We start from the raw sequence: 13,666 nt of genomic DNA on the forward strand, positions 1-13,666 counted from the left end.
TAATTTATTAATTAAAAGTGAATTTCAAATAAAACATTATGTATACTTCTAATGAGGTTAAGAACAATTGCTTTATAAAGGTGCTCCTGGAAAGAATTTAAGGGAGCAGAATCATCCCTTAATGGAAAAATTAATTTGGCGCTGCTGTGAAACTAACAATTGCTAGAAAAAATATGCACATTTTTAGGAATCAGCTTTCCATGATAGGCCAAGGTTCTAGCACATAGTTTTCAATATTGCACACCCCTACTATGAAGTTTGAAGGTTGCACAGACACTTCACTGTTATTTTACGTCCTTTAGTAATTTTGGATGAATTGAAACAACCAATATTGCTTGTAGCACAGGATTTGCCTAATGCTATCTCTCATATTTTTTGAAAACAGAGACTGAGCTTTCGGTGGCAGATCATCAACCAAACGACCAGTCTGAGGTAAGATATTTTAGTGTTGCATAATACTATGAATATTTGTGTACAGTTCTGGCCACCGGTTCTTTTACAGTTCTTTTAACACCGCTTTCTTCTCACACTTTTTGTGCGATACCCCTGCCTCGGGTGTGTGTGGTTGAGATTGAAAGAGAGAAGCTGCAGTTGCATAAGACTGACATGAGTTTTCTATTCTCCCGAAGACCTGACTGAAGATCCATTAACATCACCAGTGTTTGACTTTGTAGCTGCATGTCGCTTGTCTCCGTACTTCATGTTACTTACAGTGGGGAGAACAAGTATTTGATACACTGCTGATTTTGCAGGTTTTCTCACTTACAAAGCGTGTAGAAGTCTGTCATTTTTATCATAGGTACTCTTCAACTGTGAGTGACGGAATCTAAAACAAAAATCCAGAAAATCACATTGTATGATTTTTAAGTAATTAATTAGCATTTTATTGCATGACATAAGTATTCGATCACCTACCAACCAGTAAGAATTCCGGCTCTCACAGACCTGTTAGTTTTTCTTTAGAAGCCCTCCTGTTCTCCACTCATTACCTGTATTAGCTGCACCTGTTTGAACTCGTTACCTGTATAAAAGACACCTGTCCACACACTCAATCAAACAGACTCCAACCTCTCCACAATGACCAAGACCAGAGAGCTGTGTAAGGACATCAGGGATAAAATTGTAGACATGCACAAGGCTGGGATGGGCTACAGGACAATAGGCAAGCAGCTTGGTGAGAAGGCAACAACTGTTGGCGCAATTATTAGAAAATGGAAGAAGTTCAAGATGACGGTCAGTCTCCCTCGGTCTGGGGCACCATGCAAGATCTCACCTCGTGGGGCATCAATGATCATGAGGAAGGTGAGGGATCAGCCCAGAACTACACGGCAGCACCTGGTCAATGACCTGAAGAGAGCTGGCACCACAGTCTCAAAGAAAACCATTAGTAACACACTACGCCGTCATGAATTAAAATCCTGCAGCGCACGCAAGGTCCCCCTGCTCAAGCCAGCGTATATCCAGGCCCGTCTGAAGTTTGCCAATGACCATCTGGATGATCCAGAGGAGGAATGGGAGAAGGTCATGTGGTCTGATGAGACAAAAATAGAGCTTTTTGGTCTAAACTCCACTCGCCGTGTTTGGAGGAAGAAGAAGGATGAGTACAACCCCAAGAACACCATCCCAACCGTGAAGCATGGAGGTGGAAACATCATTCTTTGGGGATGCTTTTCTGCAAAGGGGACAGGACGACTGTACCGTATTGAGGGGAGGATGGATGGGGCCATGTATCGCAAGATCTTGGCCAACAACCTACTTTCCTCAGTAAAAGCATTGAAGATGGGTCGTGGCTGGGTCTTCCAGCATGACAACGACCCGAAACACACAGCCAGGGCAACTAAGGAGTGGCTCCGTAAGAAGCATCTCAAGGTCCTGGAGTGGCCTAGCCAGTCTCCAGACCTGAACCCAATAGAAAATCTTTGGAGGGAGCTGTGAAAGTCCGTATTGCCCAGCGACAGCCCCGAAACCTGAAGGATCTGGAGAAGGTCTGTATGGAGGAGTGGGCTAAAATCCCTGCTGCTGTGTGTGCAAACCTGGTCAAGAACTACAGGAAACATATGATCTCTGTAATTGCAAACAAAGGTTTCTGTACCAAATATTAAGTTCTGCTTTTCTGATGTATCAAATACTTATGTCATGCAATAAAATGCAAATTAATTACTTAAAAATCATACAATGTGATTTTCTGGATTTTTGTTTTAGATTCCGTCACTCACAGTTGAAGAGTACCTATGATAAAAATTACAGACTTCTACATGCTTTGTAAGTGGGAAAACCTCCAAAATCGGCAGTGTATCAAATACTTGTTCTCCCCACTGTATGTTGTTTATCTCATGCCAGCTTCGGTTACTGAAGTACAATCCAAAATTCACTGCATTTAGGCCTTAAAAATTAAACGGGCACCTGTTCAGTATTTTAGCTTTCTCAAGGACTCTGACCAGAGTGACCAACTGAGGGAAGAAACTATCAAAGGCCTTATAAGCATAAATAATACCTTGCTTCCTGGTAAGATGAAACTGTAGTGCCTGCAATTTTGGGGATTGCTCCCCCTTCTGATGTGGCCTCTAACAGTCAACGAGGTCCCTATTACCAAAATCGAGAAGCTGGAGAGAACAGTCGGTTCTTATATTAAGAAGTGGCTTGGAATCCCACGTTGCCTCAGTAATGTCGGCCTTAATGGGATAATAATCTCTGAAGAATATAAATGCACCAAAGTGAGACTGGACATGACACTGACCGAGTCTCAAGATGCTATAATACAAGCGACTGCTCCCAGACTGGCAACTGGGAGGAAGTGGACCCCAACTGAGGCCATACAGCAAGCAAAATCTGCTCTCAGGTATGGAGACATTGTAAGACTGGTGCAGCAGGGAAGAGGGGGTTTTGGACTCGGGACAAGTCGACCCAAATGGTACAAGGCAACATCTCCCCAGAGAAGAAAGCTGGTAGTAGCCAAGGTCCAGCAGCAAGAAGAGGCAGAGAGATGCACAAAGGCAGTCTCAAACAGGGACAGTGGACTAACTGGGAAAACCTGGAGAAACGTAAGCTCACCTGTAAGGATCTTAGGGAGATGGAAGGAAATGCAGACTGAGCTACAACATCAGAGCTGCCTACAATGTTCTTCCCACACCCAAGAATCTAAACCAGTGGACTGGAGAAGATCCATTATGTCCTCTCTTTCAAACCCCTGCAACACTAAGGCACATCCTCGTCAGCTGCAAAACCAGTCTTTCCCAAGGTCGTTACACCTGTGGGCACAATCAGGTACTGAGATAACTGGCGATTATCCTGAAAGGTAGGAGAACCACCACCAATACCCTTCCTCTTTCCAAAGCATGGATTCTCAAAATCCACCGCCTTCATAAGTGCAGGACAACTTTCAGTGAAGCCAACTACAAAAATGCAATACAACTGGAAAATACAAGTTGATCTTGACTGGAAGCTCAGTTTTCCACCTGAGATAATCACAACTAACCTAAGGCTGGACCTGATCCTGTGGTCAACCTGGCAAAAGTCAGTTTATTGTGGAGTGCATGCCATGGGAGGCTACAATTGGTGAAGCGAATGAACGTAAAAGGCTAAAGTACTCAGACATTGCAGCCAAAGCAGTACAACGGGGCAGGCGGACCCAGTTTCTCCCAGTAGAGGTTCGTTGCAGAGGTTTTGTAGCAACAGCAACAACCAGGCTAAGGAAGAGGTTGGGAGCCAGATGACAGGCCTTCCAACAAGCTGTTAGGTCACTGCCAGAGGCTGCTGAGCAAAGCAGCAACTGGCTGTGGCTAAATTGGAAGGATCCCAAATGGGCTACAAAACTACCAAGAGGGGTAAAAGCAGAGGGTTAGCTCACCTGGGAAGCCAGGTGTCGCTGTTGAGCCCTTTGGAGGTGTCGTGGGCCTATTAACGAAACACCAAGGAAGGAGGGTGCCCACCTGATGACCCCAATGAAGTGATTAGCCCTACCCCCCACTCAAGATGTTAAGAAAGTGCCGATAAGGCAGTGGTTCTCAAACCTGTCCTAGAGTACCACCAGCCCTGCACATTTTGTATGTCTCCGTCATCTATCACACCTGATTCAACTCATGAGCTCATTAGTCGAGACTGCAAGACCTGAAATGGCTGTGTCAGATATAAGGAGACATACAAAATGTGCAGGGCTGGTGGTACTCCAGGACAAGCTGTCATGACAGCTCTCAGGAGATTGGTATGTTAGTAGATATTGGCATGGTAATGGATATGGCAATGTTAATGTATTTGGTCTTAGGGGAATAGATCTGCTACGCTCCAGCTGCTGCAGAGCAAGTACCGATACTTGCTACTAGGGCTGTAAAAATGGCTGAAAAGCTCAATTTGAATTTCTTTCTTAAATATAAAATTATATTAAAATTCTAAAGGAAATACGTAATGTTAAAGGAAAAAAGTACTGAATTGTCTCCTACGCCCACAAGTTGACGCAAGCGTGCACAATAAACAAATATAAACCAAATCAAGCATTGCATATTTTATTGAAATTAAATGACATTCACTTTATAAAGTGCATTAACTTTTCAAACAATTGTTCTTAAATAAAATATAATTTCCTTAATGACAATGTGCAGGCAATGAAAATTAGGCTACAACAGTGCATAAAACTGATCCAGCTGATGAAAACACACGCTCAGCTCTGACCAATGTGCCTGCCAGGTACGGTCAAGTATGTCTTTGCCAGCCACGCAATATGTGAATACATACCGCACGATTTTTGCCACCAACCGAGAGGGTTTCGTCAGCAGGAAGCCTTTTTCCACCATTTATCAAAAAAACAAGGTAGCCGCACCACGCTGTATACTGTACAAGTTAACATAAAAAAACCTGCTTCAGTTACGTCATCATCATGTCTCACACACCTCTTGACACACCAAAAATTCGAATGCAGTTTTTGCATTCGAATGCGTGTTGTTGTTTTTTTGTTTTGTTTTTGACGAAAATTCTAAATTCTAACTAGAAAAATGCATTTCCGGAGGAACTGCAAAGTGTGCTTGCTCGGGTGCAGTGCACTAACTTTAGCAGGTAGTGGATAGATGCGAGAAAAAATGTGAGATGCGAGAAAAAAGATGTTAAACTGTCTTTTATTTTCGAATTTAATTCCTCAATCAGCGCAGGACCGGCATTTTCTGTCTTCCGCTGATCCCTGGCTGTAGACAGATCATATGTTTCACGCTGTCAATGCAGTGGTCTGCGTTGCGCTGATCTTATTCACACTATCGAGTGTAGGTGCAGCATTCTAACATTGAGTCATAATGAGCTGTTTGTGAAGAAATTATCCGCTTCCAAATTATGTCATTTTAATCACGAAATTGAAACACTAAAAAACAATTTACTCTTTAAGGTGTGCGAGTGATAGAGCAACGAACCAACTGATCAGCTCGCAGCGTAACAACATTGAATGCTCGGCCGAACAGCTGATCATAGCTGTACAGGGCGCCTTATTATTTTTCATCTCCATAAATATATCTAGTAGTAAAGCTAATGCAAGGGCTAGAAATCAATTAATCTTTTGCTGATACTTCCTTGTCATCATGGAGAGCGCAGTTCATGGTTGCATAACTTGCATAGCAACGACAGACGCCACGGCAGAGCAAGCACGAAAGGAGACAGCGGCGCGCCCGCGCTTTCCACTTGTTTTTACACATCTAAGGTGCATTGCATTCGACAGGGTCCATACGCAGTGTTCACTGCTCCCCTACTCCCTGAGCACGGTATATCAGTTGAAGTGGACTTCACTGACAATAACCGCTCATTTGAAACGCCCTGCAAACGTCATCAAACTACGGGGTCGCGCAGATTATTATAACATAAATATAGGACTACATATTTTAATTTGTATTATTATATTATATATTTACAATTATATTGCACTATTTTACAACTACCTAAAATAAAATCACTTTACTTCACAAACTAGCTAAGCTGGCTGCATTCACTGAGGTAAATTATAATCATCAAAAATAGTATATGTAATATTCACAACAATAACCGTTAAAAATACTGTCATTTAACAATGGTGAAATGTATGAATACTTACACACACGTTAGTTATGTCCGTTCTTACTGGTGATGACGTGGTGCACGAAATGACAGTTGGGTGATCATCGCTCTCCACTTTCTGTGAAGTGATGTATTGATGTTCCCTTATTCCCTATGCCGTGCGCAGTACCCTTCGAACTGAACATGTTCGCTACCTTCGGATTGGAATCTCTCTTAAGATGGCGGAATACCTGTGAAGTCCACTTACAGTCAAATGAAACGCACCTCTAGAGCGACGTTGTTGATTGTTTGAGCATGTGACTGCGCGTTTCTCCTTGTTTTCTATTGTTATGCGCAGCATATTTCCCGCGCGCACAAACACAGTTAAAAAACGAAATTCAGGCATTTGTTAAGACAAACCTAGTAAAAATAAATGCAGTCTATACACTGACTTGGCAGCTCTGTGAAATGTAATACAACAGTGCCACCTACTGTCCAAATGCATTAACATTAAAAGTGTGAGGTGAAAATCTTTTGCATAGACATAAGTAAATGGGTTTGTCAATTAGCCTGAAATAAAAAAAAATTAAAAAAAAATCAGATCTTGTGCATCCTCACATTGGAGTCTCGAGTTAATGTACAAAGTTTGGTTTCGATACGTGACAGCGTTCCTGAAATATGAACTACTTCCTGTTTTGGCGACTACGCCGCTGATTTCGTTTGGCTGTGATGGGCAAACACTTCCGAAAATCAAAAATCCTTCTAGTAACTTTTGTGAGGCTTGGTCCAAGGATCATGTACGTCCAGTTTCGTGAAGATCGGACCAAATTTGTGACCTGTGAAACTTTAGTTTCGCTTTCTGTTCAATCCAATATGGCGGACGAACGACATAGACTTGTGATGTCATCTTCGCTAGCAACTTACACCAGTACTGACCGGACGTTTTAAAGTTGGAACGGTGTCTCTGTCTCAAAGGGCCTAGGCGCAGGAGCTGGCCAAAATTTCTCTACCGGGAATAATAAGAAGAAGAAGAAGAAGAAGAAGAAAACTTAAGAAGAACAATAAGTGTGCTGCTTTCAGCAAGCACACTTAATAATAATAATAAGAAGAAGAAGAAAACTTAAGAAGAACAATAAGTGTGCTGCTTTCAGCAAGCACACTTAATTATTTTTTGACAGCCCTACTTGCTACTGCGAATACATTCACAGACATTGCTGTGAGTCAAGTCACCTTTGTTTATATAGCGCTTTTAACAATATAGATTGTTTCAAAGCAGCTTTACATTGAAAATAAGAAAATTAAAGTAACAGAGATTGTTTGGGCTGTACAGCAGCTCTAGAATAAAGTTATTGTCCAGCTAAAGTTAGTTTTGATTGATTCACTTCCGTTGCAAAGATCATTAGTTATTAACTTAGTCAAGTCAACTTTATTTATATATAGCGCTTTTTACAATACAGATTGTATCAAAGCAGCTTCACAGTGATAACATGAAAATAATACAACAAAGTTTGTTTCTAGAAGAAAATTGCCATCATCCACCTTAAGCATAGCTAATGAAAACATTACCCTTAAAATAAAAGAATGTTTTTTTACATGTAATCCCATTGAATGTGAATGCTATTTTACTTTAACCTTCTCGTACATAGTTTAGACTGCATATACTCACAGAGATACAAACAATAGACCATTTTCTTTTGCACAGACACAACTGCATAACGCTCAAGCTTATGCTTAATAAATCACTCCACAAGACTATAAACATGACGCTAGTTTAACTGTATTGATTTTTCTTTTAGCGTGACTCAGGCAAAACGAGCATCTGAATCAACCTCACACATTTAGCATAGCTAATGAAAACAAATAAAATGATGCGTCATTAGAGTTATACCGCTAAATATGGTGATATTTAACCATATTTATGATATTGAACACCGTTTAAATCGCAAATGTTTATAACTGCTTTCCTTTCCACGCTAACAGCATATAAAACATAATAACATACAATGCTGCTGCATGCAGTAAACACTCCTGCTATATCCTTCAGTGATTCATAAAGCTAGTTAAAACTTGTAAAGATTGCTCCATGTGGGAATTAATAACCGGACCCCTCTATATGCATAGAGATGTTGAATAAAATGTAAATCACTTATTTTAGATGTTCAATCCAGATGCGTTCTGAAAACGCGCTGCATACTGAATTTTGAGCCGCAGCTCATTAGTCGCTGATACAACAGCAACCAATCAGATGCGCTATGTAGATAACTGCACCATCTAGAGTTTCATGCCAGAACTAGATATTGGCGTGAGAATGGCAACATACTAATGTATGTTTAAATAGAATGTCTGTATGTTCTCAAGTTGATATTATTATTAATAATGGTGTTATTCATGTTTTAGTGCTCAGGAGGAGGAGGAGGCCTATGAGGAGAACCATGTGACTCCGGAAATGGTGGAGGAGCAGCTGTTGCGGTTGGTCACGCGAGAGGTCATTGACCTTATAAGTGAGTTTCCCTGATGCATGTGAAGCATTTCAAGTTTTCTTCACTTTTTACATATACAAAAGAAGAAAAACTTTGTAAATGTGTTTTCAGGTGTGACTTGCATTACAAGAAAATGTCCAAAGTTATCTGCAAACAAAGAGGACGCAGATGGTGAGTTAATGATCACATTCTCCCTGTATCTTGTGGTGGAAATTCACCAATGAAATTAAAGTCTGACCACTTAATGGTAAAAATTAAATAAACTGCATTGTTCCGAATGTGTTTGAGACAATGTTTGTTCTAGACATCAGACTTTTCCCTCATGGTGTATCATAATGGATAAATTTATGTCAGGTCTGATCTGATTATTCTGCTAGACGTTTTCCGATTATGAAGGGACTATGACTGTTGCCTCAATAAACTCCTAATTACTGCTTATTAATAGTTATAAGATAGTTCTTAAGTTTAGGTATTGGGTTAGGATTAAGGGATGTAGAATAAGGTCATGCAGAATAAGGCATTAATATGTGCTTTATGAGTACTAATAAACAGCCAATATCCTAGTAATATTATGCATGATAATAAGCAACTAGTTAATAGTGAGAATTGGACCCTAAACTAAAGTGTTACTGAGCTTGGACAGCACTTCTGGAAACCCCTGCCTGCCTCAATGTTATGCCTGTGGAGACTTTGCTGATAAGAAGCACCTTGTGTTCACTAGTTCCCGAAATGTTGAACTAGTTTTAGATTCACTTGATTCTGTCAAAAACCGGTCCATTTATGCTAATCTTGCGCCATCACAAATATGCACAGTTTAAGTGATGGAGATCACAATGCAGTTCTCCATGCCTTTGTGTTTTTAATTGATTTGGTACTATAATGTGCTACAGAGTGAACAACACTGCATCACGTTGAAGGTGGCTTCTGCTGCCTTTGGGAGACATCTGATTGCGAGCATTTGATTTGCAACTCTGATTACTGCACACTCACAATTGTATATGTGTTTTGGAACTAATAATGTCATCATCGGCTAAAACACATGCGCAAGTTAGTTACTTTACTTTCTGAACACGTATGGACCAGAGTGTGAGTTGCTTTTATGTGCAACCGAACCGAACTTAGATCGCCTCCTTCGGCTCCCTAGTCCTCATGACAGCGGTCACATTACCTTTTTTTTTTTTTTTCATATGAAGCATGTACTGTTTCAGACTTAAAGGAGAACTCCGGTCAATTTTAACATTGAGCTCATTTTTTTGTAAATTTGGAGTGCTGTCAATACAGAGAACAACGACAAAAATCGGTGTTGCCTACACCGTGTTATCCTCTTTTTAAAATTTGCACCCTGTTGACTTCAATGGGGCAAGTTTTAAACCTGCTTTTAGCCTCTTAACATCCTTGATGTGTCATTACAAGTGCCCAGCCAATGTGAGTGATTCCTCCCACGCGCGTGAACTCGACAATCGATTACTATGGACTTTGACCGAAAACAGGATGTAAATACAGGTATGAGCGCTGGCTGAATTAACATCATTTTTATCCATATCTTTCACATCTACTGCAGTCAGATTCACCGTGTTCACTCTGAAGGAATCACTCACATTGGCTGTGCACTTGTAATGACACATCAAGGATGTTAAGAGGCTAAAAGCAGGTTTAAAACTTGCCCCATTGAAGTCAACAGGGTGCAAATTTTAAAAAGAGGATAACATGATGTAGGCAACACCGATTTGTGTCGTTGTTCTCTGTACTGACAGCACTCCAAATTTACCAAAAAATGAGCTCAATGTTAAAATTGACCGGAGTTCTCCTTTAACTGGTAGTTTGAAAGCCTACTGATTACTGTGATGCACTTCTTTTTCCCTTTTTCCATCTTCTGTTCAGGAGGCAAGGGGATGGTGTGGATGAATTCCTCAAAGGGGATTCATGAGCTCTCAGAATTGGGCAAGCACCTTCTCCGAAGTGAGGTAACTAAACAAATGTAGTTTTTTGAAGTTCCATCTGTTGGCATCTATAGCTGAGCTCTGTGATCAGAGTAATTTTTTTCTCCCCTCCTTTTCAGGATATTTATATGAACCTCCTGACTATATGTTTTAACTCCCTTTCCTGGAAGGAGACTGTAAACTGTCAACAGACTGCTGGTTTGCTCTGCTGGACTTTGCTAAAACAGGTGCTGATTTTTCCTGTCTGTCTCTGTAAGGGATAGTTCACCCAAAAGTGAAAATCATGTCATCATTTAAACACCCTCAAGTTGTTAAACCTGTATAAATTAAGTTCTTCTGCTATAGATAGATATTTTTGATATTTTGAAGAATATGGTAGCCAAACAGGCCCAGGGCCCTATTGATTTCTATAGAATGGCGGAAAAAAAATACTATGGAAGTCAATAGGGACCTAGGCCTGTTTGGTTACACATATTCTTCAAAATATATTCTTTTGTGTTCAGCATTCATACAGTTTTGGAACAACTCGAGGGTGACTAAATGATGACAGAATTTTCATTTTTTGATGAACTATCCTTTTAATTAAATGTTCAAACATTCATAATTCGTCACAATATTTCTATCAGTCTGCAAATGAGGTTAGAATTGAATTCTAAAGATGCCAGCTATTTTAAATTTGAATCCTTTGCCTTATGAAAATACTATGTGTGTGTATGTGAATGAATTCTTGTGCAGGTGCTTGGTGGTAACCTGCTTCCGGAGGCTGTGACGTGGCTCTTCGCCAGTGTACTGAAGGGTCTGCAGATGCATGGGCAACACGAAGGCAGCAACATTGCACTAACTCAGCTGGCCTTGCTCATCTACGAGGCTCTAGTGCGTCATTTCAGCTCAGCTATCATAGCTTGCATGTTCCTTAGTATGGGAAGCACATTTGTACATATATTAATGCTGCACCACTGTAAAAAGTATACTTTTTGCCAATGTTACTATTAGTACAATGGCATACTAATAGTAGTCGGTGAACAATAAACTAGTAAATTATAGGTCTTGGCTGCAAGTAGTATCCGGTAACAACTTCCATCAGTAAAGTTGCATTCAGTAGTTTGGTGCTAATTTAAAAATACAGCTTAAGAAGTAAATTGTGTTTTTGTGAAGTCTCATCCAGGTCTTAATTGTGTACACTCACACCTCCCTTTATTTCTCCATGTTGAAATGATGGAGAACTCTCTTCAACTCTCAGTAACACTCTCTATAACTATTATCAGTTTAATTTTCATAAAAGTCAGTGACGATCATGCTGATCCACGTAGATGGCAGTGCAGCGTCTAACACCACTGTATTATTGGTACTTCAAGTACACAAAGAACAGTGATGTTAACACTGAAGTACTACTGAATGCACCTTTAAATGACCATAGTAGTGACTGAATGGATCGGTGAGAAAATGAAAATGTATTCATTCTGATATTTCTCTACAGAGGCCTCGATACGCTGAGCTGCGTCTCATCATGAATCAGATCCCTGATATCCAAGTTGATGCCCTGGAGCAGTTTGATCAGAAGGGCATCCAACCCGCTGTATCAAAGGCAGAAGAGAAGAAAAAGAAAGAGCAGTTTAAACGGCTCATTGCAGGCATTGTTGGGGTATGGCCACGTTTAACATTATTAAACATACGTACTGAATGTACATTTTTTTTAACAGAGCAACGTCCTAGAAATCACCCAAAACATCCTAGCAACAATGCAGCAATAAGCTAAAAACCCAGTGTGCAACATTCAGGTTGCTCCATAGGAAAATTGATTGTTAACAATAACTTACAAAACTTTAAAGACAGATCTGATGGTTCTTGTATCCAAAGGTTCTTAATCAATGGTTTATGCTTTTTGAATCCATTCAGTTTACAATATTCCCTCTAATAATTGTGTTTTACAGTGGAATTAATTCTGAAAAACTACATTACCCATGGTGCTGTACTGAAAATTCTAACACTTTTATCAGGTTTTATAAATTGGGTGTGTGACTCCTGATGCAGCGTTGAGTGAACAGGGAACATCTTGGTTTTAGGTTCCCTGATGACATGGTGTCTAAGAGGGCGATGTTAGATGTTAAAAAAAAATAAGGATCACCTAATCATCCACATGGACCATTGGGGCTTGGACCCTGATGATGTTAACCTGTATCGCTCAGCCCTAATCATTCACACAGTTGAACTTAGATATATGAAAACAAAATATGAAAGCTTTATTTTTTTAATACAAAATTGGTCTTAAATTTGCATTAAAAAATGTCCTGGTCTTCTAAAATGATGTAATATCTTTGATTTATTATATGCAATTTCATTTCATTAAAATGTTGACATTTGATTGAAAACCTTTAATCAATTGGTCCATATGTGTGTGTGCTGATAGAAACCCCTAGGACAGCAGTTCAAGAAGGAAGTACACATCCGAAACCTTCCATCTCTGTTTAAGAAGCCATAGCCTACGAAAGATATGCTGGAGAACACTGATTCTGCAGGTCTGATCGCTCTGTTCTCTCCTGACCATGACCATTGCTGAGGGCACCACAGCTTTACAACACCCTCACTTCATGGAGCCTCTTGAGTGTAGTACAGTATCCAGTCTGAAAGGCCTTTTTAAGGCAGTGCTGGTTTATTGAAATGAGGAAAGACAAGAAGAATGTAATTTGGGTGTTCATTGTTTTGTTTTTTTTTGTTTTTTTATGGATTTATGTACTGGATCTGTATAATTGTTTAAAGAATATTAAAATCTTTCTGTCAGAGTTCCTTATTGAAAGACATTTTTTGAAAAAGATTAAGAAGTTTTGTTAATTATACAGTACCATACCAGATTATGTACAAAGTGTTCATTTATACTCTTCAGTTTTTAATAAATGTATACCTGGACAGTTTTCAGTGATTTAATTAACTCTTTCCTCAGTTGTGAAATGTAAAGTCTTTACATTTATAAAATATTATAAATACTGTAGTAAAATATTTTATTACAGTGACAAGCCTATATATTGTGTTAGAAATTCTCCTACGCACCTTACTTAATTTAAACCAGGTGTCCCCAACACCTGCAATATTATCCTCAGGTGACTCCCTCTCTGGCCGTGTTGATAACCCCTGACGCCTAAGAATAGCTAATCTGACCGCATTGGAAAACCAAATGCCTAAGACTTAGCCTGGCAAGCCAGACCTACATCAAGATGTTAGGTCTGGCAACTCACCATAGACACGGCT

General features: G+C 39.9%; 1 protein-coding gene across 1 annotated transcript in view; it reads left to right on the top strand.

Annotated features, from left to right (window-relative positions):
* LOC307149066 (exportin-5-like) overlaps positions 1 to 13,332 on the top strand; it is a 58,252-nt gene extending 44,920 nt beyond the window's left edge. Inside the window, exons 26-33 of the mRNA XM_079855099.1 lie at positions 386 to 432; positions 8,401 to 8,504; positions 8,595 to 8,654; positions 10,365 to 10,447; positions 10,543 to 10,650; positions 11,159 to 11,296; positions 11,901 to 12,065; positions 12,831 to 13,332. Of these exons, the coding sequence (XP_079711225.1) occupies positions 386 to 432; positions 8,401 to 8,504; positions 8,595 to 8,654; positions 10,365 to 10,447; positions 10,543 to 10,650; positions 11,159 to 11,296; positions 11,901 to 12,065; positions 12,831 to 12,902 (777 nt within the window). The 3' untranslated portion in view covers positions 12,903 to 13,332. The remainder of the gene's footprint in view (positions 1 to 385; positions 433 to 8,400; positions 8,505 to 8,594; positions 8,655 to 10,364; positions 10,448 to 10,542; positions 10,651 to 11,158; positions 11,297 to 11,900; positions 12,066 to 12,830) is intronic.
* The last annotated feature ends 334 nt before the right edge of the window (positions 13,333 to 13,666 follow it).

This window comes from Squalius cephalus, assembly GCF_949319135.1.
Source record: "Squalius cephalus genome assembly, chromosome: 21".
NCBI lineage: Eukaryota > Metazoa > Chordata > Actinopteri > Cypriniformes > Leuciscidae > Squalius > Squalius cephalus.